The sequence below is a fragment of the Lissotriton helveticus genome, chromosome 6 (assembly GCF_964261635.1).
Source record: "Lissotriton helveticus chromosome 6, aLisHel1.1, whole genome shotgun sequence".
Lineage (NCBI taxonomy): Eukaryota > Metazoa > Chordata > Amphibia > Caudata > Salamandridae > Lissotriton > Lissotriton helveticus.
This window is the reverse complement of record NC_136067.1, coordinates 616,885,679-616,913,155: the sequence shown is the minus strand read 5'-3', so window position 1 is coordinate 616,913,155 and position 27,477 is coordinate 616,885,679. Positions and strand designations below refer to the sequence as shown.

At 44.7% G+C, this 27,477-nt stretch overlaps 1 protein-coding gene across 8 annotated transcripts in view; it reads right to left on the bottom strand.

The window, feature by feature from the left end:
- The window catches only part of MYO6 (myosin VI), a 909,629-nt gene that overhangs the window by 201,010 nt on the left and 681,142 nt on the right, over positions 1-27,477 (bottom strand). For all 8 annotated transcript variants that reach the window (XM_078648084.1, XM_078648085.1, XM_078648086.1 and 5 more), the window contains exon 25: positions 26,412-26,562. In XM_078648084.1, coding sequence (XP_078504210.1) covers positions 26,412-26,562 — 151 coding nt within the window. The remainder of the gene's footprint in view (positions 1-26,411; positions 26,563-27,477) is intronic.

The following is a 27,477-nucleotide window of genomic DNA, read 5'->3' as shown; positions in this document are numbered from 1 at the left end:
TAGTTTTCTACTAGAAAAAGCGTTACTGAAGGTAACTAACTTGTGCTTTTGATAGATCCTACTATCCGCAAATTCCTCATCTTGTGAATAGATACCAAAGCAGTACCTCCAAAGCGGTAGATCTGTGTAATACTTTAGATGAATAAGTCCTGCAGACCCAGTATTCTCAGTTCTCTTCTGATCTTCCTCAGGTCCAGGAGTGTTCTGAAATGGATGCCTAGATATTTAACATTTATTTCTGTCATGAGCTAGTTGGTGGGAATGGGGGCACCATACCCAATGGTGTAAAGATTCCTGGGGCTAACCTTACACAGTTTGTAAATTTTCAAAATGGCTTAAGTATTCAGCCACACTAAACATAGGATCTGAGGACTGGGGGATGTGCGCGGGTAGTGTAATATGGTAATCCTAGTGTCCTCCAACATCTAACATTAAAATTCAGTTTGGAGTATGTCCTGTACCCACAGCAACCCCAGAGACAGACAGCTGGTAACAAAAACTGGGGTTTCAGCAACCAGACAGTGAATACACACACATTGTTTTGGCATCCTATTTCTCTTCTTTGAAGTGCACCCAAATGGTATATGTAAACCAGGCAGACCTGTCAAAGAGGCTTTGACACTATAATACCCACTGAGATTGGCGCCTGTCTGGCTGAGGGTACAAAAGAAGGGCTTTGCCCAAGTGTCATCTAGCATTTGCCTGTGACAGGGGAAGCCTATTTGAAGTTTGCCCTAAATGCCATATGACTAACCCCAGCACACCTCTCAAGCAGGATGTGACAGTCAAATAGGATTTGGCACTTTAATGCCAAATAGGGTCCTTACAAAGCCAGTCTGCATATGCTACCAGATTCAGAAGGGTCTTCTCTGCCCTTTATTTACTCCTGGGAGTGACTTCACACCTCATGCACATCTATTCCAATGCTATTTATTGACTGGCACAAGTGGGAAAGCAAAATGCACATTTAACTTCCAAGGACTTCAGGCAGGGCAAAGGTAATTTTCTGAAAGTCCCCTTTCTAAAATATGTATTACAAACTTGACTTCCCCAGTGAATTGGGCATGTAATAAATGTTTATAAAAGCCCAAAAATGAAATCTGTAGGCATTTCCTAGCTGGAGGCAACATTTAATGTAATATTGTATCCATATGCTTCCCATGGAAAAGTCAAACTTGCTACAGTTTAAATAGCTTTTAAGGCCTCACCACTGTAAGGACACGTCCAACATTAACATTTTACATGTCGTACATTTATACTCCATGCATCCTGCCATATAGGCAATATGGCCTACTTAGGGGTGCATTAATAATATTTAATAAAACGAAGGCTTAGATCTGTCAAAAAGGGGTGATTTTGAGAGGGTGAATTTTTAGTTTTAGAACTGCACAGCCAGTTTACAATGGTAGGCCTGGAGCCATGTATGCACTGTCACTGGAGTGAATGGCACAATGGGTGCTGCAGTCCATTAGTGACATTTAATTAGAGGCTCTAGATAGACTTGGTGCCGTATACTATTGACTTATAGGTAAGCTAAATATGCCAATTAGGGGTATCTCAATGTTACCATGTGAAAGGAAGAGCACAAACACTATCACTGGTTAGCAGGACAAAGTGAACAGAGTTCTACAGTCAGCAACAATATGGGATCAAGTAAAAAGTCAAAAAATCCATGCTGACAATGCAGAAAAGGCAGATTTCCAACAATGCTTCTCAGCCAATGTGTACCAGATCCTAATACAGAGAGAGGCACTGTGTTATGATCCACTTTTTCCCTATTTTTTTCTTTCCTTGCTCCAGATAACCCTACAAACATTTGATCGTCCACTCCATGTGCCTTGATAAGATTGATGTAAAAGTGCTCCTTTGGGTCCAAACGAAGGGATTATATGGAGCAAAGAATATCAGAAGGGAGACAACTTGTCGGCATGAAAAGGCATCATTACCATTTTCTCCCCCAAAGTTTTATATAGCGCGAACTTGACCCAAAGGTATCAGACGCTTTACATGAGCACCAGTTGCATTACAGACAGACACATGATTGAGTGCTCGTGGTGTCCTGAGGCGGAAAGCCGGGACTTTGATAATTTGTATGTACATGTAGACTACTTGCCTGTACATTTAACTAATTTGCAACTCGTTTTTAAACCTGTCACTGCGCCGTATTTTTAGACTTTGCACTGTTGTTTAATTGGGGGCATATTGTTCCTGGCAGATAAGGGATCACCTACACCCTCTACCAGCCTCCCGAGCAATCGCTGACCTTTGTAGCCGATTTCGGTGCTACCTGGGGTACCGCGTTTAGGCTCCGCCATCTTAGGTGAGGGAAGGAGTAGGCGAGCGGACTAGTGCTCGGCCCCTCCCGCCCTCGCAGCTACAAAAGACCATTTCCCAACACGAACCCAGACTGATTGAGTGCTCGTGGTGTCCTGAGGCGGAAAGCCGGGACTTTGATAATTTGTATGTACATGTAGACTACTTGTCTGTACATTTAACTAATTTGCAACTCGTTTTTAAACCTGTCACTGCGCCGTATTTTTAGACTTTGCACTGTTGTTTAATTGGGGGCATATTGTTCCTGGCAGATAAGGGATCACCTACACCCTCTACCAGCCTCCCGAGCAATCGCTGACCTTTGTAGGCGATTTCGGTGCTACCTGGGGTACCGCGTTTAGGCTCCGCCATCTTAGGTGAGGGAAGGAGTAGGCGAGCGGACTAGTGCTCGGCCCCTCCCGCCCTCGCAGCTACAAAAGACCATTTCCCAACACAAACCCAGACTGATTGAGTGCTCGTGGTGTCCTGAGGCGGAAAGCCGGGACTTTGATAATTTGTATGTACATGTAGACTACTTGCCTGTACATTTAACTAATTTGCAACTCGTTTTTAAACCTGTCACTGCGCCGTATTTTTAGACTTTGCACTGTTGTTTAATTGGGGGCATATTGTTCCTGGCAGATAAGGGACCACCTACACCCTCTACCAGCCTCCCGAGCAATCGCTGACCTTTGTAGCCGATTTCTGTGCTACCTGGGGTACCGCGTTTAGGCTCCGCCATCTTAGGTGAGGGAAGGAGTAGGCGAGCGGACTAGTGCTCGGCCCCTCCCGCCCTCGCAGCTACAAAAGACCATTTCCCAACACGAACCCAGACTGATTGAGTGCTCGTGGTGTCCTGAGGCGGAAAGCCGGGACTTTGATAATTTGTATGTACATGTAGACTACTTGCCTGTACATTTAACTAATTTGCAACTCGTTTTTAAACCTGTCACTGCGCCGTATTTTTAGACTTTGCACTGTTGTTTAATTGGGGGCATATTGTTCCTGGCAGATAAGGGATCACCTACACCCTCTACCAGCCTCCCGAGCAATCACTGACCTTTGTAGCCGATTTCGGTGCTGCCTGGGGTACCGCGTTTAGGCTCCGCCATCTTAGGTGAGGGAAGGAGTAGGCGAGCGGACTAGTGCTCGGCCCCTCCCGCCCTCGCAGCTACAAAATGGACCCTTCTACTAGGGAGCGCAGCGGACGGGCGCAGCGGGCGTGCCGACGGCGCGCCGAAGGTGCGCCAAAGGTAAGCCCGTCTGTGCCCGTCCGTGCTCTGGCCGGGCATAGGGCAGGAAACACTGATACCACCATGCCTCTTACTACCTATAGCAGACAGGAGCTCATGGCTATTTTCGCCACCTCTACTATTTGTAGTTGCAAACAAAACATCTCTATACTGAAAGGCCCGGTGAGCTGCAGAGAATGTCATAGAGTCTTTCACTGGACGCTAACCGCTGCACACACCACTAATGATGCAGAATTAAAAGGGGCCCTGATTAATGCCAGATCTCTACCGAAACACGCATCTGACATCTACGATGTAATTTTAGAAGGGGAGTTAGATTGTCTGTTCGTTACGGAAACGTGGCTTAAATCATGGTCTACCCCAGATATCGTGCATGCCCTCCCTCTGGGATATAAGATTCTGAGGATGGATAGGGAGGAAAACCGGGGTGGGGGTATAGCAATTATATACAGAGACTCATTTGACTGTACTGTAAAGAAATTACAGGAGCTTAAGGATGCGGAAGGGATAGGCTTCTTACTTAAGCTTAACGATTCCTTTTCATTTGCAGGCGCTTTGATCTATCGCCCCCCAGGTCCATGCAAAAGCTTCCTGGAAAGCATTGGGGAGGCGCTAAGCTCGCTGACACTGCGTTTTTCAAATTTCACATTACTCGGAGATATGAATATACATCTTGAGTCCCAAACCGATGCTTCAGCAATCACCTTCAGGGACACAATGGATGTGTTAGGCCTTAATATATGCATCACGCAGCCAACGCATGAGGCTGGACACATGATCGATTGCATATCGACCAACCTACAAGAACTACAAATCAAAAGCCCCATAGTCCAAACCTGGACAGACCATACCTTAATACCTTTTGTATTACCATTAAAAACAATTAGGAAAAATAAACTGGCAGGGAAAACTACCCATGGCAGGCAAGGAGAATGGAAAGCCGTCATAAAACACCCAGAATTAATTAACATGGCGAAAGAATACGAACCACTATGGTCAGGACAAGCGGAAGTAGACAACGACATCTTTAGGAAGTGGATGTCAGAGCTGAAAGAGAAAGCAGCCCCAGCAAATCGTAAACCTAGGCTAGCTGCAAAGAAACAATCAGCAGCATGGTTCAACCCCATGTTAAAAACCAAACAAGGAGAGGTACGAAGAGCTGAACGCAGATGGAGGATAAACTACTGCAATGAAGATCGCAATAATTACAAAATAGCTGGAAGTGCTTACCATGCACTGATTAAACAAGCAAAGATTCATTTTTATACCACGGAAATAGAAAATGCTAAGAATAGACAAAAAACCATATTCAAAATTGTTAACAGCTTCAACAAGCCTAAAATACTAGAACAGGAAATCCCACCCTCGGAGACTCTGTGTAACATCATTGCAGACTACTTTGAAGATAAGGTGCTGGGCCTTACCAAGGATTTCATTACTCCCGAGATCATGGTAGAAGACGAAAACAAGGGAAGGAACCAGTTGGAGACCTTCCATCCAATCAGCATGGAGGAGACTTCTAAGGCAATTTTAGCTGCCAAGTCAGGTTCTCCTTTTGACCCATGTCCCCCAGCACTGCTACACATGATTGTTGAGGTTGCTAACCCAGTGATCAATAGCATTGTAAATTCCTCCTTGGTCACAGCAAAGATTCCATCAGAATGGAAACTAGCTGCAGTCAAACCACTACAAAAAAACAACTGCCCGATCCCACCACACTATCAAATCTGCGACCAATATCTCTACTTCCAGTGTTATGTAAAATCACAGAGGCCTATGTAAACAAACAGATTACCAAGTTTTTGGAAGATAATGAAGTATGGCATCCCAACCAATCTGGCTTCAGGGCACAACATTCCACGGAATCCGCCCTCCTGCTCACCTCTGATACCATTCGTATGGCACTGGACCAGGGTAAGAAGGCCGTCCTGATTTTATTAGATCTGTCGGCGGCCTTCGACACGGTGTCGCATGCCATCCTGATTAATAGGCTGGAAACATCTGGCATCTCCGGCACTGTGTTAGATTGGATTAAGAACTTCCTGAGTGGCAGGAGACAAGTAGTCACCCTGGGCGAATTTCGATCTAAGGAGAAGCAAATAAAGATGGGAGTGCCGCAAGGGTCGAGCCTCAGCCCGACACTGTTTAATGTTTACACGGCTCCTCTAATTAAGTTAATTTCGACATTTGGAATTGATGTAGTGGCATATGTCGATGACACTCAACTGATACTGGTCCTGGATAAAGATACATATGAATGGGAGGAAAAGCTCAAATGTTGCCTCACTGCTACATTCAATTGGATGAAGTCTAATCACCTAAAATGCAACTCGGGCAAGACGGAGATTGTGCCCATGGGCCTGAATAACAACTTCATTCCCAAAACTTGGTGGCCGGAAAATGCCGAAATTCCGCCCCACACAACTGAGTCAGCACGGAACCTAGGGATCACGTTCGACAGCAATCTGTCTTTTAAGCAGCAAGCCCTGAAGGTTGCAGGGACCTGCTTTGCCATCATCAAAGGACTCAGGAAGTTTTTTGACCTACTTCCATTGGAGGCCAGAAAAACTGTAACAGTTGCCTTAGTAACATCGAGGATAGACTATTGCAACAGTCTATATGCAGGAACCACTAAAAACATCACCCATAAGCTTCAAATGGTGCAAAATGCAGCAGCCAGGCTAGTTCTTAAATGGCCGAAGAAATCATCTGCAACATCGTCACTAAATACACTGCATTGGTTACCAATAACCAAGAGGGTCCTTTTTAAAATATTGATAATTACCTTTAGAGCCATCCACGCCCTAGGACCAAAATACTTACAGAGGAGATTTGCTAGATACCACCCTACACGCACTCTTCGATCGTCTAGTGCTAACCTGTTGTCGGTCCCCACTTTCAGACTTAGCACGAGAGGCGGCAAATCACTCCCAGTACTTGGGAGCTAAAGCTTGGAATACTCTCCCCCCTTCTCTACGTGCATTAGACAAGGAAAAAGACTTCAGAAAGGGTCTTAAAACCTGGGTCTTTAAGCTACAGGACACTTGCGCTAGAGCCCTAGTGTAACAGTGGGATGAGTCTTCATCTACCACCTACCTGTTTCCTACATCTCTGGATCTTTATCGGGCGCCTAGATGCTCCTTGGAGCGATTGCTGCGCGTTATAAATACTCACTTACATTACATTACATTACACATTCATTTTTTGTTAGGCACCGGGAGACTAAGTGATTTGCCCAGAATCACAGGATGTTGAGCGTCCCTGCTGAGACTCAAACCCGGTTCCCCATTGTTGAGGTCGACCGCTCTAGTTGTAAGGTTCATCCTCTCCCAGGCCTCAGGTTCTCAACAGCAGTTTGTCTGGGAAAAAAGGTTATATAATGTGGCTGGACCCAGAGGGCCTGAAGCTCAATCAAATGAAGAGCTGATGCTATCACGGCCAGAAAACCTGTTTTCAAGGACAAGAGGCATAATGAACAATTGTGCATTGGCTCAAAGGAGACAGACATTGGCAAAGTGAGAACCAAATATAAATCCCACTTTGGATTCATAATGGGTGTTGGTGGAAACATGTATAAATAGTCTTTAATTAATCTCATCACAACAGGTGATTTGAACAAGGATGGCTGGTGCACAAAAGCAAAAAGTCTGAAAGAGCAAACAAGCAACCTTTAACAGTGCTCACTGCAAGTACTTGATGAGCCAAAAAATAAAAAGGGCAACTAGACATCCAACAGTTTTACCTGAAAAGTTCTTTCCGATGGGTGCTGTACAATGCCACAAACTTATCCAAGCACCCGGCGTACTTCGATTTCATGGAATGGCACCTAGCTGTAAAGATCACATCAGTGACAATGAAAGGGAGATCAACCGACACTGTTCAATCTCCATGCATGGAGTTGAAGGTTACACAGACCTGGGTGCAAAATACTTCCCTGTTGCAACAGAAAGTCCTCCCAAAGCGGCATCCTGATTGGAGGACAGATGCTCAAGTCCAGAAGTTCCGGGTACCTCACTCTCCTGACCCAATCTGGAGGCACTAGTATGAATTGGGTTCAGTAATTTCTGATCATCTTCAGATCTCTGGACAGGAAAGCTGCAGCTGGAAAGCATACAGGAGTCCTGTGCTGCACTCTAGGTGGAAGGCGCCTTCAAGAGAGAAACTTCTTGCCGACCAAAGTGCACAGAACTGTTGACACTGATCATTCTCAGTAGGGTGAAGAGATCAAGCCAAGGTTCTACTCGTTGCTGGAAAATGCCCTGTGTCACCTTTGGGTACAGCTGTCATTCGTGATCCATTAAAAGTAAAATATGCCATCTGATTGTGGTCACCCTGGCGTTCAAATATATAACTAGGTGGTTCACGACCAGGGAGCCCTGCAGCCTCAGCCAGGCCAAGAGGAACACAGCCTACTGGCACAGAACCCCAGCCCACCCTCCTTGTTGCAGTAGCACCTGGTGTTGGTACTGTCTGCGAGAACTTGCACAATCCTTCCTTTTATAGTTGGCATGAAGGCCATCAATGCCAAGTGAATTGCCTGCCAGCAAATTGATGTAAGACAGGTCTCCATTGGAGACCAGAACCTCTGACCACCATCATTCCTAGATTACCTTTTCAACCCAGTATTGAGGTGTCCATAACCACTGGCAGCCTAGGGTGAGATAAGAAGAAGTGTCTAGCGCTGGTGTAATTGCGGTCAAGCAGGAACTACTGCAGATCTTTTGCATTTTCCTCTGAAATCTGGATTGAATCTGTCAGATTCCCCTGGTTGTGAGTCCTTTGAGATTTCATATCCCCATTGCAGAGCTCACATGTGCCACCTAGCATGGCTAAAAAACAGGCTGCAGGAGGCCAGTAGACTAAGAAGCCAGAGAGCCACCCTCAGTGAGACTGAAACATCAGGATAATGACCCAAATGTCCTGGACTCAATGATCCAGAAGGAAGACCTGAAAGCACACTGTATCAAGGATGGGTCAGATGAAAGGCAGCCTTTGATGAAAGGAAGCCTCTGCATAGGAGTCCGGTTACCTTGGCAGGTTGTGTGAGAACCCAATGATGTGAGGAGGTCCGCCGTCGTCTGGAGGTAGTCCACGACTGACTGCGACAAATGCGCCTTTAACAGCCAGCCATCAAGGAAGGGGAAGACTGGTATCCCGACCACAGAAGACGGGAGGCAAAAACTCATCAGTTTCATAAACACCAGAGCAGCACTGGTCCGGATGAAAAGGAGCATGGCAAACTGAAAATGCTAGTGACCCATCTTGAATAGCAGGCAGTAACTGTGGGCCTGCAGGACAGGAATGCGAGAATAGGCTTTCTGCAAGTCCAAAAATACCAGCCAGTCTCCAGTATCCAGGGCACATAGAACTTGGGCCAATGTGGCATCTTGAATTTGTCCTTTCGTAAGAAGGCGATGACAGGGTTTAGATCCAGGATAGGATGAAAGCCTTTGCTCTTCCGGCACAAGGAAGTCGCGGGAATAACACCCAGTGCCACCTCTGAGGTTTATTCCCTGTCTGTGGCTCCTCCAGCCAAAAGCACCTGCACTTTCTGACATAAAATAGGCAGGTTGTTCTCCAAAAGTTGTACTGAGGTAGGTGTGATGAGCAGCAGTTTGAAAATGAATGCCAGTGATTATCCGTATTTATAGAGCATGAGGGAGCATTATTTTCACTCTGTTTTCACTCACTGACAAGGACCGCAACAAGAATAAATACGAATGGTGGGATCTCTAGTCAATCTTAAGTTCAATTTTCTCACCAATCTACACATTCATAAAAAACTTTCACCTTCATCCGAACTTCATTAACGGCATACAAGGTAAAAGAATTCTGGCAAAGAGCCACCTAGAGAAGCCCGTTGGGCATAGCAGTGCCGGCCCAACTAGGAGCTGCCTGATGATGAAGCATGCCACCTTGTTTGGTGGGTGAGGGCTCTTGCTCCAACCTTTACTTCCCCTGGGTAGTATGGGGGAATTATGGCCTTCTTCTTTGCCATTTTCCTACTGGAGTTGTGGTTTAGTCAGTCTTCCTAAAGTATGATGGCCACTGTCCCAATGTTTAAGTGAATGGGTATCCCAATCCAACCTTTTGGAGACTATATTCAGTAGTGCAAACGAGCAGGTGATGCACCCCTGGTAAACCGAAGGTGAGGCCTTCTGTACCTGTTTATGACTGGAATATAGCCAAGGCCAGCCACTCAGGACAAAGTTGTACAGCCTCTACTAGATTAACATATCTTAAGGCCAAACTCATGAGGTAAGGAGTACCCAGGAGAAGGACCCTAGGTAAGTAAAATTATACATATAGAAGACAGAGGTTCCTCTGAGAGAGAAAAATCTTTTGAGATACTCAGTTGGATATTAGGCAAGCGAAAGGTTAGTCAAAGAATGAGTCAGAAAGCACATATGAAAATTCAGCAATTGCAGTGGTTATAAATCAATGCAATATGTTGTAAAATGGCCAAAAATCGGTGCAGTGAACAGAGTGTTTAATGAAGATAATTGTGATTTGGCGAAAGTACCAAGGCAGTTTAACCCATGTTGCAGTTGGCTCTTGGACAAGTGCAAGTGACTAAATAATGAATGGTCTATCCAAAATACAGTTATTTAGGGAAATCCAAAAAACCTATAAAATAACCACTTGTAAGTGGTCAGTGCTTTGACCCCTGGATAAGACTCATGGATCATCATCGGGACAAAAAAATAGACATACTGCATCTGAGGACAATGTAGTAGCAGGTAGAATGATCCTGCAAACGTTTTGAGAAGAGTCTGCTTATAATTAGGTCGAGCAATAAAGACACACAATTGTGTGGAGCAAGTTATGGGCCACTGCTGGTGGAGTCCGGGGAAATAAATAAAATGAGTATCAAGAGGGTCCAAGTAAGGAGTTGAGCCACCTGAACCAGATAGTCTGCAATCACTGACTATTGTTGTCATATTTTATGACTTCTCCTAACCTGGCTGGAGGTTTACGCTCAATCTGAAATATATGCATCACTCATAACTTTTCATACCAATGCAACGCCTCCGGTTTTTAAATTAAGAAATTCATTCATTTAGCATCATGTGACAATACCATTGTTCCATCACCAGGTATATATGAATCTATGTCACTCTTTTTAAATTTAAAACTCAAGCAGTTTACTCTAATTTCAACTCTGATACTCTAATGCTATCTTGAGTCACTTCATGACTGAAGATAAGGAATTTCCTAGGAAAATTACTCTTGCTTAATTTGGCCAGGTTAGTGTTAAGGATGGAATGACCACTAGTTTGGCTTTTAAGTCAAGATCCCTCTGGATCTCCCCCCAGCACAAAACCTTTCACCTGATGCTAAGTACTAGTGAATGTATTTTTACCACCCACATAAACGATTCTTTTTCCGCTAGAAACAAGTAACTGTAGTACTTTCAAGAAATGTAACACTGATCTTGCTATTCCAAGTAACTTCCAAACAAGCTCACTATTGCCTTTTATGGCAACAATAGCTGAAAGAGGAATGAATAAACAGAATGTACAGTTGTGTGATACAAATGCTGTCTTAAATAAGGCAAGTATAAGGCACAGGGCCATTAGCTGGATCAGATCCTTCTTATCAGAGAATGCTCAGGGAGCCTCCTTTCCTCATCTTACATAATCCTTTGAAATGTGGCTTTTGGGTTTACTCAAATTTCATCTTTGAGCCCAACATTGTTTAATATATATGTTATCCCACTAACAAAATCAATCAGATCTTTCAATTTAGAAGGCAAGACTTAACCCAATGAAATGCAGATCCAGCTGAGAATGGATGGAGACACTCTTTAATTTCAATACATCTGCCACATATGTCTGATGGCCGTAGCTTCAAAGATGAAAAGAGCTGTCTAGAGCAAGGTTTATTATAATCAGAATGAAGTTCTAAAAGTGTGAGGACCAATTCCCAATCTCAAGACCAGTGTTCTAGTTCACAGAGTCTGCCGTGTTCCTGCGGTCACCATGTGCCATCTTGGCTTGATCTCTGATAACTTGTTAGACTGTTACCAGACAGAAGTCAAGAGGGATTGTGCTGACTAGGAACTCTCCACCCAAAGAAAGCAAATCAAACATATCCAATCAGGAAGCTGCATAAAATAAAAATAAAAGGAACAGAGCCTGTGCGTAGCTAAACTGGAGTGAACAGGCACTTCTCCTACTTGAAAACTATGTTAATTATATTCATACAACACCTATTAGTGTTTATACAGCTCATCACCCATATGGATCCCATACATAGTGAAATTAAAACTATGAAGGAGACATCTCATGGTAGAGACCAAATGGGAACAGAAGTGCAGCATCTACAGTATCCTGTGCTTCTTATCATTGGCATTAGGCTCCCTGTTGTGTGCAGGACTGGAAAGTGAAGTAGGGCAGGCCAGAGCAATTGCTTTCCTGCACCCACAAGGCTTTACCACTATGGGACTAAAGAACAATCTGCAGATATCTCACCCAGAAAAGGTTCTGAAAATAGATAGGGGGAAATATCTAGTCACTAAAGATGCTAGCTGTCTTCAAACACAGGAGTATGACTAATTCGCAGAAATTATATTAGAAATGCATGTAGTGTAGGATATTTCATAGAGTCACTCATAGTACATATTAAAAATGCACATGAACAATTATGGAACAAATTATTAGTGAAAGTTAACATGTTTAATTGATGTACAGTTCAAGCAATTCCATCAGGACAGATAAAAGTTCCCCGACTCGTGCGTTTGTAAAACATAAAAGATATATCCTACCTGTAGACATTGTTTTTTTATAGAAAGACAAGCAATATAGAGACCAAATCACTTGATGAAACAATTTAAGGCACTTATTCCCCAGTTCCTTGACCCACAATAAGGTAAGTATATCAGGTCAAACCGCAATCTCCAGTTTGGTACATAATTATAGCAGTGATATGGCAGATGAGGAAAAAAAGTATATATGCAAAGAGAATTCTTGTATTGCAAATTTTGCAAATCTGTTTAGCCCAAATTCCCACATTAGATAAAAAAAAACATGGCAAATACGAGGTAAGTCTGGAATAAGAGAAAACTTGTTAGGACTTGAAAAGGGGTCAGCTTAGGAATTACTTTTGCGGGAATATTGTTCGAACCCACCATCTGGCATGACCGTATTAGGACCTTATTCAATGGGCTCCTTAGAGTGTCAGAGGCACCAGACTGGTAGGCCAGCCCTCAAAAAAAGCAAGACAACAACTGACCAAGGGCCAAGTCCATCTAAGAATAAGTCGAAATTGGTGTGGCACCATGTGCTAATTTACAATTGCCATCAGGAGAGGCAAGTAACACAAAAAAAAATTTCTCTTGGGTTTCAAGTTGATCAACCAATTAGTGTTGTTTTGTCTTGCACTGTTCATAGAGGTTTAAAGAAGAATCATCTTCTGACTGTTCCCAGGGGTTTACATAAGAATCGTTTTCTGACTTTGATTATTTCGGCACCAATACTCATTGTGACCCAAATAGAATAGATTTTCATGAGTCTCAATGAGTGAGATGCCATCACCTCCTAGCACTGGAGTGACCAACATAGTTTTCAAGATAAAATAGGTGTCTGGACAGAAAATGTACAAGGCCTTTGGAAGGAAAATTCGGCAGCATTGGCTGACATCTATTTGTGCCTCTACAAGCTTATGCTTTAGGAGTACATCAGTAAACTTATGAGAAACACCAGTGGGTTTATCCTACTAGGATTTAACAACTCTTGCCTAAAGGGTTAGGCCTATAAGGCACATTAGGGACAGGGCCAGTAGTTTCACAGTGCAAAGGTACCTCAGTATCGGACCAATGGCTTGGGGTTGCAAGGGTACCTCAAAGCATGCTTTACTGCTAGGCATATGACGCATATCAGTGTGGGTGTTTCCAACTGGCTTGTTGCAATAGACAATAACACTTAAGACCAAATATCCCAGTAGGATTATTTGTGAAAATAAGGGGAAATTCATCCGCCTTCAGTGTGGTTTCTTCTTTTTTCTACCAATAAACATTTTCGTCCTCCACAGGTCACAGTTCACAACTAAGATTAAGAGGCTAAAAAATTAAAAGTTTTATAGAACATCACAAAGTGTGCAGTCAACTAGGGGGTGTCCAGCAGCCCAGCAATACAGAAACAAAACATGCAGGTCACCTTCCAAAACGAGAGCTAAAAATTATTAACATTATAATTCAAATTAACTTGTCAAAACCACAGGCAAGAGAAAGCTGTATATTCATGACATTGGCAGCTAAGAAAATCAAGACGAGAAACACCAGCTGTTAAGTCATCTTGACTTGCTAACGGGAAGGAAATGGCTGAGGTTTTTGAGCCATTCGAGAGAGCCTTTAGAGCACAGGTGCTCGGCTATGGAAAAGTAACGTGTTCTGCATAACACGTCCTCACACTGTGATTCCCTAGGAATGCATTCTGCCCATTGCTTACCATTGGCATTGTGGTTTGTAACTCACATTTGCTTGCTTTATATTTGCTGGCTCCATTTGTTTTAGGCTGTCCAGATTGAGTTTGTCTCATCAGTTGCCCAAACCCTATTTCTTGTATTCTTCCACCAGTGCTCAATTTCTGTAAACAGGCATTTACATCTTGTTCTTATCTTTTCGTATTTTTGGTTTATTAAAAGACAGAGGTCAAATGTTAGGCTCTGCCTTCCAAGGAGCTTGGAATTCACTTTTCTTTCTCTGATTTCAAAGGGAAAGGATTTACGCAACAATCATGCTGGCGACTGAGGATGTTCTTGAAGGAAGGCTGTACGATGTTATTTTCTTTTCTAGCATACAGCAAAGTTTAAATGTCTGAAAATGAACTATGCAGATATTTCAGAATATATCAGATTTAGAAAAGCACAATTAAAGTAAATTTTTGGTAATTCTGAAGTGTGGTGTAAACAAATATTTTAATAGGATCAAAGCAAATAAATACACTAGATAATAGCATTTGCACACATTATCGTTTGTTCACTGTATACTTTTATCAGTAAAACTGTATTTCTGTGCAAATATAGTGGTCATTTTAATTGAAGATGCGTTGGCTACAATGGCAGTATGCTACCAAACCATGCATACTTCACTTTACCCACTCCACTCTGCACCCCTCTACACTGCATCACTGCACTCTATTATGCACCACTCTGTGTCACTTCACGCTACACCTCTCTACTCTGCCCCACACTACTCTACTATGTATCACTCACTGTACAGTACTTCACTCTGTGCCACTCCACTCAATTATACTCTAACCTGCAACACTGTGCTCTATGCAGCTGCACCCTACACCAGTTCACTCTACTCTGTACCACTCCACTCTATGCCACTAGATGTTATGCCAATCTACTCTACGTCATAGTATTCTACACCACTGTACTCTGGAATGCACCACTCCACTCTACTCTACGCCACTAAGCTCATTGAACTGTACCCTGCACCACTCCACCCAGTGCCACTTCTCGCAGTGCCACACTACTTATCACCGATCCACTTTACTCTGTGCCCCTGCACTCTTCTCTACACCACTGCAATGTAAGCCAATGTGCTCTAAGCCAATGCACATACCACCATTTTACTCAAAACAATGCACTCAATGCCAATCTACTCTGCACTCTACGCCACTATACTCTGTAACACAGTCCCCCCACTACACTATATGCCATTGTACTTTATGTCACTCTATTCTACTCTGCACCACTCTACTCCGCACCACTCTTCGCCATTGCACCACATGCCAATGCACTCGATGCCACTCTACTATACACCACTGCATTCTACGACTGTCTACTCTGCAACACTGCACTGTATACCACTCCACTCTACACCTCCCTACTCTACACTGCACTCTCTACCACCTAACTCTGCGCCACTCTTCTCTGCACAACAGCACTCTATGCCACTGCACTCTACTCTGTACCACTCTACTCTAAACCACTCTGCACCACTGCCTTCTACTCGGAAATAATCTACACTATGACACAGCACTCTATGCCACTCCATTCCACTCTGTGCCATTCCACTCTATGCTGCTGAAATCTACCCTAGCCCACTCCACACCACTCTATTCTACTCCACTCACTCAATGCTCATGCACTCCACACCACTTTACCCAAAATCAATACATTCCTTGCCACTGCACTCTACATCTACATACTCTACTACACTGTACGCCACCATACTCTACAACACTCAATGAAACTCTACACCATTGCACTATACACAACTTTACTCTGAACCACTGTACGTCACTGCACAAAAAAACAAGCATTGACATAGCCAATAAGTCTTGCTTTCGGGACCTTCTAAGTATTTAGTTATGCAGCACATTATCCTTGGTGCAACCACATCAACTATTGCGTGGCTAAACACTTATAAGGTTCCAAAGGCGAGACCTATTGGCTATGCCAATGTTTGTTTATACTTGCGGGAACAAAGCATGCCGAGCTGTAGCTTCGCATAGGGCGGGCTGTGCCTTTCCTTTTGTTCTGCATGTCTGCCTCCTCTCCAGCTCCACAGACTTGTTAATTCTGTCTGCATGATGGTAGAGCACGAAATCAAGAAGCGGCCTTAAAGCTCTGCTCGTTTGGTGCTCGAGGAGGAAAGAGGACTTCAAGCTGAGCCCGAGTCATGCCCCTGGCTCGAGCCTTAAGTGGCTTGGCCAACTCTAGGTGTTGCTGGAACATTTTGCAGATTGAACCAACACCGCGCTTGTTAACTGCAGTCATTTGGATGACCATTCATTTCATGGCACCTCCTCTGTAGCTGAGACACTTACTGAAGAAGCAGACGCTCAATCACCGTATCACCGGCCAGTCCACTACTGAGTCATAAGTCCTGTCCCACTGTGCTGCCAGGCAAGCCCATCTTACCCCAAGCCCCTCACTTATCGCTGGCCCCTGTGCCTCTGAATACTGTCCCCAAGCGTCGCATGCGCCCAGGGGGGCACCCACCAATTACTCCTTCCTCCGGTTTGATTTTACCGCGCTCCCCATGACAGGCGATGGGACCCCGGCTGCATGGACGTCCCTCCCAATGCTGTCTAAAAATAGGCCTCAGCTGGGCTCTAGTAAGAAAGTAAGGGCCAAAGCAGCTTCGGTCGAGCTGTGAATACAGCTCCCAGAGGCGAGCTGAGGTGCTACATCCAAGACTATAAGAATGAAAACCATTGCAGCAATATCCATGGAAGCCACTGAGGGCTTAACAGTCAAATGTGACGCACCCAGCCAGTCCTGACCTTTCAACCAATAACAAGGTGCATGCTGAGAGTTGCAGGCTAACAGTGGACGGCCCGGCTCATCTCTCCCACTGTACTGTTACTGATTCCTTTCTTCACCAGGGAGTGGGAGTCACTGGAAACCCACATTATCCCGGTCCACAAATCCTGACAGGGGAGCTCGTTGACATAATGCATTCTAACAACCATCCTCGTATTAAAGGAGAGACAATGGTTGTGCATTGCACTGACATGAGAGGTTCTGCACTCGTATGGCGGCCTCTGACCTCTTCCTAACCCGACTGATGCCCTCAGTGCTTACAAACAAAGAGGTCAGAGTTCACAAATTAAGCTGTATTGTAATTGCATTTATATAATGCGTACAACCCATGTGAGGCGTCACAGCTGCCAAGTATCCCAGGCTCTTGGGTGATGACCTACTGTAGTCGATTTTTTCTTTTTCTTTAAATTCAGGAACTGGTAGTCCTGTTTTATAATGGACTACACAAGGCTGCAAGTCACACTATGCAAAGGAAAATAAATGTGGACCAGGGCAGCACATCATGGATGGACGTGGGGAACTTCGCAGGTCTGGAGCCTGGTAGGTGCTGAATAAATGAAACAAGTCCTGCCCTTCTAAAAGTACCTGATATTTTATGACAGACTCAGCAGGCAGGCACCCTGAGTGAGAAGCATCCAATCCAGGGTGGAACAGCGCCACAAAGCACCTCCAGAACAGGCCCAATTCATCACTCTGGGGCAACCAGGCAATGGTTTCTCATCTGCCATCCCTCATCGGGCCAACAAAAGCCCAGAACAACGCCAGGTAGACACCCTACGCATGTGCTAGGTCACTGTGCGATGGTCCAAGCAGACACCCGGTTCATGTGCTAGGTCACAATGTCAGGGTCCAACCATACAACTAATCACTGCTCTCCTGGGTGACAACGTCATTGTAGATCACCTCCAGGACGTGAAGTGAAGGAACTCAATGGTGAAGCTCCTGATGCGCCACTACCCAGCTCTTAGGCATTTCTAGAGCCTCAAGTCTGGAGGGGGTCTTCCACCTCCTAAACCAGGTAAGCCCTCATGGAAGGTTCACCTTGTGATGCAGTGGGGGACTTTAAACTCCTGACTAGAAAGGCGTCTTCAGCTTATCAGCCTGGACAGACGTCAGGCACTCTAGCGCCCTCCTCCTTCGCATTTTTAAGTTTATCCGTAAAATACAGGTGTTTCTTAGCACTATAATCTCCGCCTTTAGGTGCACATGCAACTCAACGGGCCTCATTTTGTTGACCCCGGGCAGATCAGAGTGAGCAGACATCAGATATTCCAACCTATGACCGTGAACCTATGAGAGATCTCAGAGGCGTGCAATGAACCACTGAACACCAGACCCATTTCTAACCTAGACACCAACCTTGAGCTGTGTAAATGTAGTGCAGCCACCTATGGGACCAGAGGGGGTCGTCTTACACTCCCCAAAGGGGTATGGCAGTGATGTGGCACTGCGCATGTCCACCATCCAACCTTAGCACACTTCCATCAAGGTCTTCCGCAGATCTAACTAGGGCTATCCAAACCCCTGGGCACGGCTCATTGTCATTCTCCATCTCAAGAACCGGAAGTAAACCTAGCTTGGACCACTGTTTGCGTCGAGGTTCAGAAATGGCGCTTTAAGTGGTAGAAATGTGGATTTCAGAAAGAAAATTTGCAAGGCAACATCATCTAAAGATCTACACTAGAATTAAGAGTCCGAGCCTCCCCTGTCCATGGAACACGTTTTGTGATCCTGGGCAAATTTCCGCATTTCCTTAGGCCTCCGTTTCAATATTGCCAAAACTGGTACATTCACAAGCTGCCTGAGTCGGATACCGAGTGCTGATACCAATGGGACAACTACAGGAGTGAAATATGGAATTAAGGCATTAAAAGTCAACGAGATGCAGCATCGAAGGAGGGCGAGATTGGAGGGTCTTGATAAGATCCATTCAATTTGTCAGTCTTCCTGCTCATCTCACAATTCAAGCAGTGGCTACGTGTTACTGTTTTCCATCAGAGCCGCAGTGTATAGTTCTTTCTGTGCCGGGTAAAGTGATCGCAGCACCCCCACCACCCCCTTCTCGGCGCTCCGCTGGGAGAAATGAACTGACAGTAATGCCATTGACTGGTTAGGACAATCCATCCACAGACTGAAGTAGACGGGTCAGTAGGAGACCTCTCCCCCTCCCTCCCCCAACACACACAAAACACCACCCTCCGTGATTGTTGGAAAATCTTAAACTCACCCCACCCAAATTTACCAAACAAGCTACGACCCTGGAAGCTTCCAAAATGTCTATTGACTGCCACTCGAACTATTCTTACAGCTTAGGGGGCCTAGAAAAGTCTGAATTGTAAGACTTGTAGGGTGTGATGGTTATCACTTGTGCTGTCTGTCACTGGCGGCGCTGGCTGGGGCAATGGGTGGTGACTGACTGTCACCAGGACTGACTAGGACCCCAGCACTTATTTATTTACAAATTAAGCACTGGCATAGACAGCTGTGAGGAAGGAGAGCTGAGGCCATGCAAGACCCACCCAGGGGACCGCCTTCAAGAAAGAAGAGTGCCTAGAGAGTACCTGAAGGAGCCACCATAGGTGTGCACCATGGTGGCAAAAGACCAGCACTGAAGACCACTTCTGACCCACCACAAAGGGAACGCCACAGAGCAGGTGGCAGTGTAGGAGCTATTCGTCATGGAGGACAGGTCCTACTCCACGAGAGGCCACCTGGTGAGGTGACTGAGGTAAGGAGGGCAGGGGGGTGAAAACAAGGTTGGAGGAGTGCATACGTCACATGCTGGAGTGACAGGCTAAGTGGAAGGAAGATAGGGGAGGGAGGTGAGAAAAGGAAGCCTTATAAATTCTTGCGACAAAAATAGAATGCCACATAGCAGTAGAATATGAATTCATATTCCAATGAATAACACATCTAGCAAGCAGCGCACAAGGCAGCACACCCTATCTGGTGGAATGAACACCCAGGGAAAGAGTAGCACACATGAAGACACCCGCCAATTAATCGACCGTGCCACAGAGCGCTCCTCACAGTAGGCAGTGATACAGAGCGCTACTCGCAGTAGGCAGTGCCACAGAGCGCTTAAATGAGGTGGCAGGGCCACAGAGAGCGCCTCGCAGGCAGCAGTGCTACAGAGTGGCTCGCAGGAAAGCACGTGGCAGTGCCACAGAGAGCACCTCGCAGGAGGCGGTGCCACAGAGAGCGCCTCGTAGCAGGAGCAGGCGCTAGTACCACAGAGCGGGAATAAGGACAGCCTGGTGCACCGGTGAGGAATCTGCCAGACAAAAAGCAATCATCGGGCCGCCGCGCCACATGCCTATTTAACAAGCTCGCGCGGCAGCAGGGGGAGGCACGCGGCAGCAGAGGGAAGGAGGGGGGGCCTGCGCGATTCACTTGCGGAAGCAATAATTGCTACCATATGGTGGCGCTCGCTCCAGCAAGTGAATCTCCACACGTGCCGCGTTGCCTTTGAAGGCAATGGAACGCGTGAACTGTTGTCGGTGAAAAAGGGGACCGATTGCTAAAGGTCTCCTCCTATGCAACGCATGCGCGCTGCGTAGGCGAGACTTAAAAAGCACTCTACATCAATATACTTTCCAACACTCTACTCTGCAACGCTGCCATCTCCACCACTGAACTCTGGACCACTCTACATTGTGCCACTGCACTCTATGCCACTGCACTCCACTGTCCACCACTGCACTCTATGATGCTGCACTCTACACCACTTCACTCTCCACCTCTCCACACCACTTTGCACCACGCTACACTGTGCAGCTGCACTTTATGCCACTGCACTCCACTGTCCACCACTGCACTCTATAATGCGGCACTCTACAGCACTTCACTCTCCGCCTCTCCACACTACTTTGCACCACTCTACTCTACGCCAGTGCAGTCTACCCCAATGAGCACTGCACTCTTTGCCACTGCACTCTACACCACTACTGTCACTGCACTCTACCGCACTACTCCATTGTATGCCACTCTGCCACACTGCAGTCTATGCCACTGCACTCTACGCCACTACTCTGTCACTGCACTCTACCCTGCGCCACTCCATTCTATGCCACTTCACTTTACTTTCGAACAGTCTACGATATGCCACTCTACCCTCCTCTGCACCCCCAACAGTGGAGAAGTGTGGCTCAATGGTTAGAGTGCAAAAAACACAGTTGATGGACAGAATGTAGAACAATGTCATACATTCACCCCAGTACAAGGATCTGGACCTAAATCCATCGTTTTGTTGCACTCCACACCACCCTGGGTTAGACACTGGCTATATGCAAATCAGCTCTGACCCTGTGCCTCATGGGAACAGTCCAGTCCGAACTACCAAGCCATGTCTTTCCCAGACCGGAATCAAGCATCCAAGGACCGGTTTCTGGCTATCAGCCTTCATCAGCCTGAATAGCTTGACTCCAGTGGTGTGGAGAGCCTGGGACTCACGTCTGAGCATACCCAGCCCACTCGGGGTGAAAATTGCAAAAAACAGTTGATGGACAGAATGTAGAACAATGTCATACATTCACCCCAGTACAAGGATCTGGGCCTAAATCCATAGTTTTTTTGCACTCCACACCACCCTGAGTTAGACACTGGCTATATGCAAATCAGCTCTGACCCTGTGCCTCATGGGAACAGTCCAGTCCGAACTACCAAGCCATGTCTTTCCCAGACCGGAAACAAGCATCCAAGGACCGGTTTCTGGCTATCAGCCTTCATCAGCCTGGATAGCTTGACTCCAGTGGTGTGGAGAGCCTAGGACTCACGTCTGAGCAGACCTGACTTGGCAGTTCGGGCTGGACTGTTCCCATGGGGCACAGGGTCAAGACTGATTTGCAAATAGCTGGGTTCAAACTGGAAAGGCATGGGGAGCAAAAAAACGATGGATTTAGGCCCAGATCTCTGTACTGGGGTGAATGTATGACATTGTTATGCATTCTGTCCATCACCTGTTGTTTTTGCTTCTGTCAACCCGAGTGGGACGGGTATGCTCAGACATGAGTCCAGTGCTCTCCATGCCACTGGAATCAAGCTATCCAGGCTGATGAGGGCTGAAAGCCCGAAACCGGTCCTTGGATGCTTGTTTCTAGTCCAGGGAGGACCTGGATTGGCAGTTCGGTCTGGACTGTTCCCATGGGGCACAGGGTCAAGACTGATTTGCAAATAGCCGGGTTCAAACTGGAAAGGCGTGGGGAGCAGAAAAACGATGGATTTAGGCCCAGATCTCTGTACTGGGGTGAATGTATGACATTGTTCTGCATTCTGTCCATCACCTGTTGTTTTTGCTTTTGTCAACCCGAGTGGGACGGGTATGCTCAGACGTGAGTCCCGTGCTCTCCATGCCACTGGAATCAAGCTATCCAGGCTGATGAGGGATGAAAGCCCGAAACCGGTCCTTGGATGCTTGTTTCTAGTCCAGGGAGGACCTGGCTTGGCAGTTCGGGCTGGACTGTTCCCATGGGGTACAGGGTCAAGACTGATTTGCAAATAGCTGGGTTCAAACTGGAAAGGCAAGGGAAGCAAAAAAACGATGGATTTAGGCCCAGATCTCTGTACTGGGGTGAATGTATGACATTGTTCTGCATTCTGTCCATCACCTGTTGTTTTTGCTTTTGTCAACCCGAGTGGGACGGGTATGCTCAGATGTAAGTCCCGTGCTCTCCATGCCACTGAAATCAAGCTATGCAGGCTGATGAGGGCTGAAAGCCCGAAACCGGTCCTTGGATGCTTGTTTCTAGTCCAGGGAGGACCTGGCTTGGCAGTTCGGGCTGGACTGTTCCCATGGGGCACAGGGTCAAGACTGATTTGCAAATAGCTGGGTTCAAACTGGAAAGGCATGGGGAGCAAAAAAAACGATGGATTTAGGCCCAGATCCTTGTACTGGGGTGAATGTATGACATTGTTCTGCATTCTGTCCATCAACTGTTGTTTTTGCTTCCGTCAATGGTTAGAGTGGCAGACCCTGATGCAGAGGTCTAGCCCGGGACCAGGGTTCAATTCCCTGCCTCGGCGGGTCTTGGGCTCAAAAAATTCCACTGACCTGATAATTCTCGCCTCGGTGCCTATTCCAATCATGGAGTCCCACTCTGCAACTCTGGGCAATAGCTTGCTTAATCTCCACCTTGGGGGTGCCCAGGAGTGGACAACTCACAGGGAAAGCCAGGATGGGTTCCACAGCGGTATTCGTACAAGCGCCTTGAGACCCTTGTGGGTGAGTAGTGCGCTATACAAGTATCAATTTACAATTTTTTTTTTTTACGCCACTGAAATCTACCCTGCACCACTCCACTCTACGTCACTTCACTCCACTCTTACTCAATCTACTCTATGCCACCACACTCTATGCCACTCTACACCACTCCTATCTATGCTGTACCACTCTATGCCACTCTACTCTGCACCACTGTACGCTATGCTAGGTCACTCTATGCCACTTTACTATAAATCATTGCACTCTACGCCAATCTCATCACAACTTTACTCATAATCAATGCACTATATGCCAGCCACTCTGCATCACTGCACTCTATGCCACATCTCTCTAGGCCACGCTACTCCACTCTATGACGCTACACTCTACCTCACTACACTCTGATGCTCTACTCCATTAACTCCACTCTTTGACACTACTCCACTCTATGCCACTCCACTCTACAACACTCTAAACTCTATACCTCCAACAACACTACTTCACTCTACAACATTTTACACAACTCCTTCTATGCCACTTTACTCCACACTGTTCTATAACACATTACTCCACTCTATATCCCTTCACTCCACTCTGCCACTCCGCTCTATGACACTCTATCCGCTCCACGCTCTTCCACTATATGACATTCTAGTCCCTCCATGACACTCCACAACACTGTCCTTACCCCACTAACTTTTAGCCATGCTGAACAGCAGCCATGCTGGTGTACAGCATGACAAACATATTGGCAAAACCAAGAGATCTTGCATGAGTGAGACCTATTGGCTTTGCTAATACTTGTATACATCACTGCTGGCAAACTGCCTGATGCACTAACGTGATCACTGCTGATAATCATGCAATGGGACACTAATGCTGATAATCATGCACTGGAGGCATTAATATAATCTTGCCAGATGTGGTCACTATTAAAACACTAATAATCTTAGAACCTTGGGTTGATTTTCATTAAACATAAGTAGATTTTAATACAGAAAACGTTCGAGACCACCGATAGACCAAAATACGGAATTCAGCAATAAATTACTGCAGATATTTCTCTAAACACAACACATGAATTTTTTTTCATTCGCAATGTTTAGCAGGAAGTTTTATCTCAACAGTAATCAACTTGCAGACAGTCGTCTGAAAAGTAAGTCTTTAAATTTTAAGCCCTCCGGAACCAGTCGGACAAGTTGTGACTGAATGGCCCTGCCCCTTAAAGCGATAGGAAATTCTGATAACTAAAATGTTCGCCTTAGAAGAGGCTGAGAGACTATAAGATGAGATATCGAACTTCATATTGTTTATCGATGTCTCTAGGCCACAACACCAAGTTATAGTTGGGTTTCATCAGCATATCTGTGGATAGTAAAGTCTTGTCGGCTTAGTAGGATACCCATTCTCTTAATGACTATGAGTAAATACCGTGGGAGTGAATATACATCCCTGAGGAAGCCCATACATGAAAAGAACTGTCAGTTTTTGATGGAGTCAATCAACACAAATTAAATTCAGCCCATGAGGTATGAGATACACCAATAATTGTAGTGTTGTCATGCCAATAGTTTATTGGATTAGTAGGTTTTAATCATTCTTTTCTCAAATTGGCTGGCAGAGGGACAAAAGACGAACAGAATATTTTTCTCAATTGGCAACTATCGGTTTCCAAATCATAGGAGCTAAGAAAGTGTCGCTAATGAGTGCATGCTTTTCAAAGTTTGATTTCTTTCAAAGGCTGCCATGAAGGACCGATATTACTGAAAATATTTTCTGATTCCCAAAGAAATAACTGTTAGGTTCTTAATGGAATATATGACCAGTGTGCCGTAAGTGTCTTGTAGCGGTTTAAGACAAGCATTGCAAATAGCATAATCTTCATGAACACAGATTCATCCAAACAGGTCAATGTCCAAATAACCACTTTATTTTCTCACATACTGCAGATTCATTAAGAGGCATTTAACCTGAACACCAAATTTTAGCCAGGCTAAGCCTGTGTCACAGTGGAGTTCTTTTGGCTGTAAAGGTTCTAACTCCAGATACAGACAAGCAGGCATTCATGCAATGAGTTATCTTGATTTTACAGATGGACTGATGTGCTAAAATGCATTCATACATTTGTAATGAGCATGTTATTCTGCGCAAATACATCAGCACCTTTTGTAAAACTGCCTCCAGTTCTTACAGGGACTTGAGCAAAAAGGCGGACCAGCACCAAAAACATTGTGCTATATTTCCTAAACAACACTTACTGAATTGCGAAATAGGAGGTGCATGCAGAGAAAGAAATGGCACTCTGAGAAGGAAGAGAATTAACACAGTTTATTCCATTAGGTCACTCCGGACAGGATGCATTTCGGCTGTACCAGAGCCTTTGTCACCTAAGCACCATTTTGCAAACACTATAGATACTCTTTTTTTACCACAGACATAAACAAAATACTATCCTATCTGGTTCGTAGGAAGCAACTTCCTTAAAACAGTTGTAACAGCGCTCAGGGCCATGGGATAATTCGAACAAAATGTTGTAATCTCTAGACATTGAACATGCTATTGCACATATAAAGTGAATATTTCAGCCACAATTGCATGTTCAAAGTCCTAAGAGATTACAATTGTATTAATGAATTTGCTTCCAATGAACCGGAGAGTATTTTGTTTATGTCTATCGTTCCACCTCCCATGAGGGTGGGGGGTTTCCTTTTTGGAGGAGCGCCACTACACTGCTTTGGTTGCAGTTCAAACAGATAAGCTATGTAAAAGCCAGCTTTCTTTCTATAAAGTATTTTATTTATATGAAAAGGCCACTTTACAAAAGAAATTTAATTTACAACCATTTCATTCAAAGACGAGTAAAGAAGGGGACATGTTCAGCTTCACCATGGAGACTTCCTCTCAAAAAGAAAAATACAAATAGACACACATGAATTACAAAAGTGGAGGCATAGGCATTCACCGCTCAAATGTCAATCAAGGTTGCTTATCTCCGGTATATTGACCCATGTTAGTTAAGCAAGTACCCAAAATATCAAAAGCCAATGGCATTTTTTATGGTATTTTGCTTCACGGAGTAAGTGTTCTGATAATTTAGCTAAAGTGGAAGAGTAGGCATCACCATGTCCACTATTGTCTAGCAGTCACTTGAGTCCATCCCACAGCATTGAGTACACATTCCAAGACAGTCTGATGGGAAGTCTAGAACCAATACAAGCATGTCACCAGGTACCCTAGTTTACAACATAAATGACAAGAGTACTTGTGATCACCAAACCTCCCTTTACATTTTCAACTATGTCACGCTTATATGAATGCTATACAGATTTTAAATACAAGTTATATAGCTTTTGCAACAAACGTACCTTTATCTTGGCCATCAGGGCATCAATTGATAGTTCCAAATCTTTGACCTGCTTGCTCATTTCTGCCTTTCCTTCCTTCAGAGCATTAACAACCTCATTAAATTTACTGAGTCTCTTTTTCAATGTCTGTACCTTCACCAAGCCATTAATGCTGTAAAAAGTAAATTTTGCAGTATGTTAGTCTAGAAGAAATCCACTATTGTATAGTGCACAAACTGTTTCTATGTCCCAAATAACTAATAATAGGGTTACTAAGACTTGAAAGGTTATATCCAAAACATCAAACCCAAAATAAATAATGTAATTATTAGGAAATCTAATTTGATTTCTGAAAATAAACAATAATGACATAAAGCAATCAAAGTTTATTCTTCTTGGGACTTTCTTTTAATAATAAAACAGGGAACTATCCCTTGTACTCTCTTTTCTTTCATGTTAAATACTGCTATGTAACATCACTCCACCTTCGCAGGCAAGTTTGCAGCCTCTATTGGTTTTAATCATTTTCGTTCTCTTGTTTTCATTGGCACCCTGCACACAATCTCTTCATTTCAGGGGCATCTATATATTGTGAATTTCTCCTTTAGGAGTCACTGAATGTTTTTTGTATAAAAGGAACACACTTTGCAGGTCTATGATAATATAAGAGGAATCAACCTTAAAATATTTTCAAACTATGGGCATATTGGTATTTCAGCCACTCTGAGCTTGAAACCACATTTTTTTCTTTTTTTTAAATTGATTCTTTTCAGACCTACTCTTTATATGATTACCCCAGCTGGTCGAGCAGTGGATATATTTAATTCTCCTGTAGCGCACACCCTTGTGGGATACTGGAACATGATGATCTTCATCTGACTAACTTGGTAAGATCAGTTTCTACTCCTTGAGCCAGAATACATGTTCACAAAGGTTTGGGCTGGATCAAAGATGTTGGGAAAGGTCTTTAGTGCAAAGAATGTAATTTAATTCTGTTCTTTAAAGATTTTTAGAGAAAAGGGCTAAACATCATCCTATGGGCTTGCTATAACCTTATTTAAATTGAAATAAAACCTTTTTTTCAATT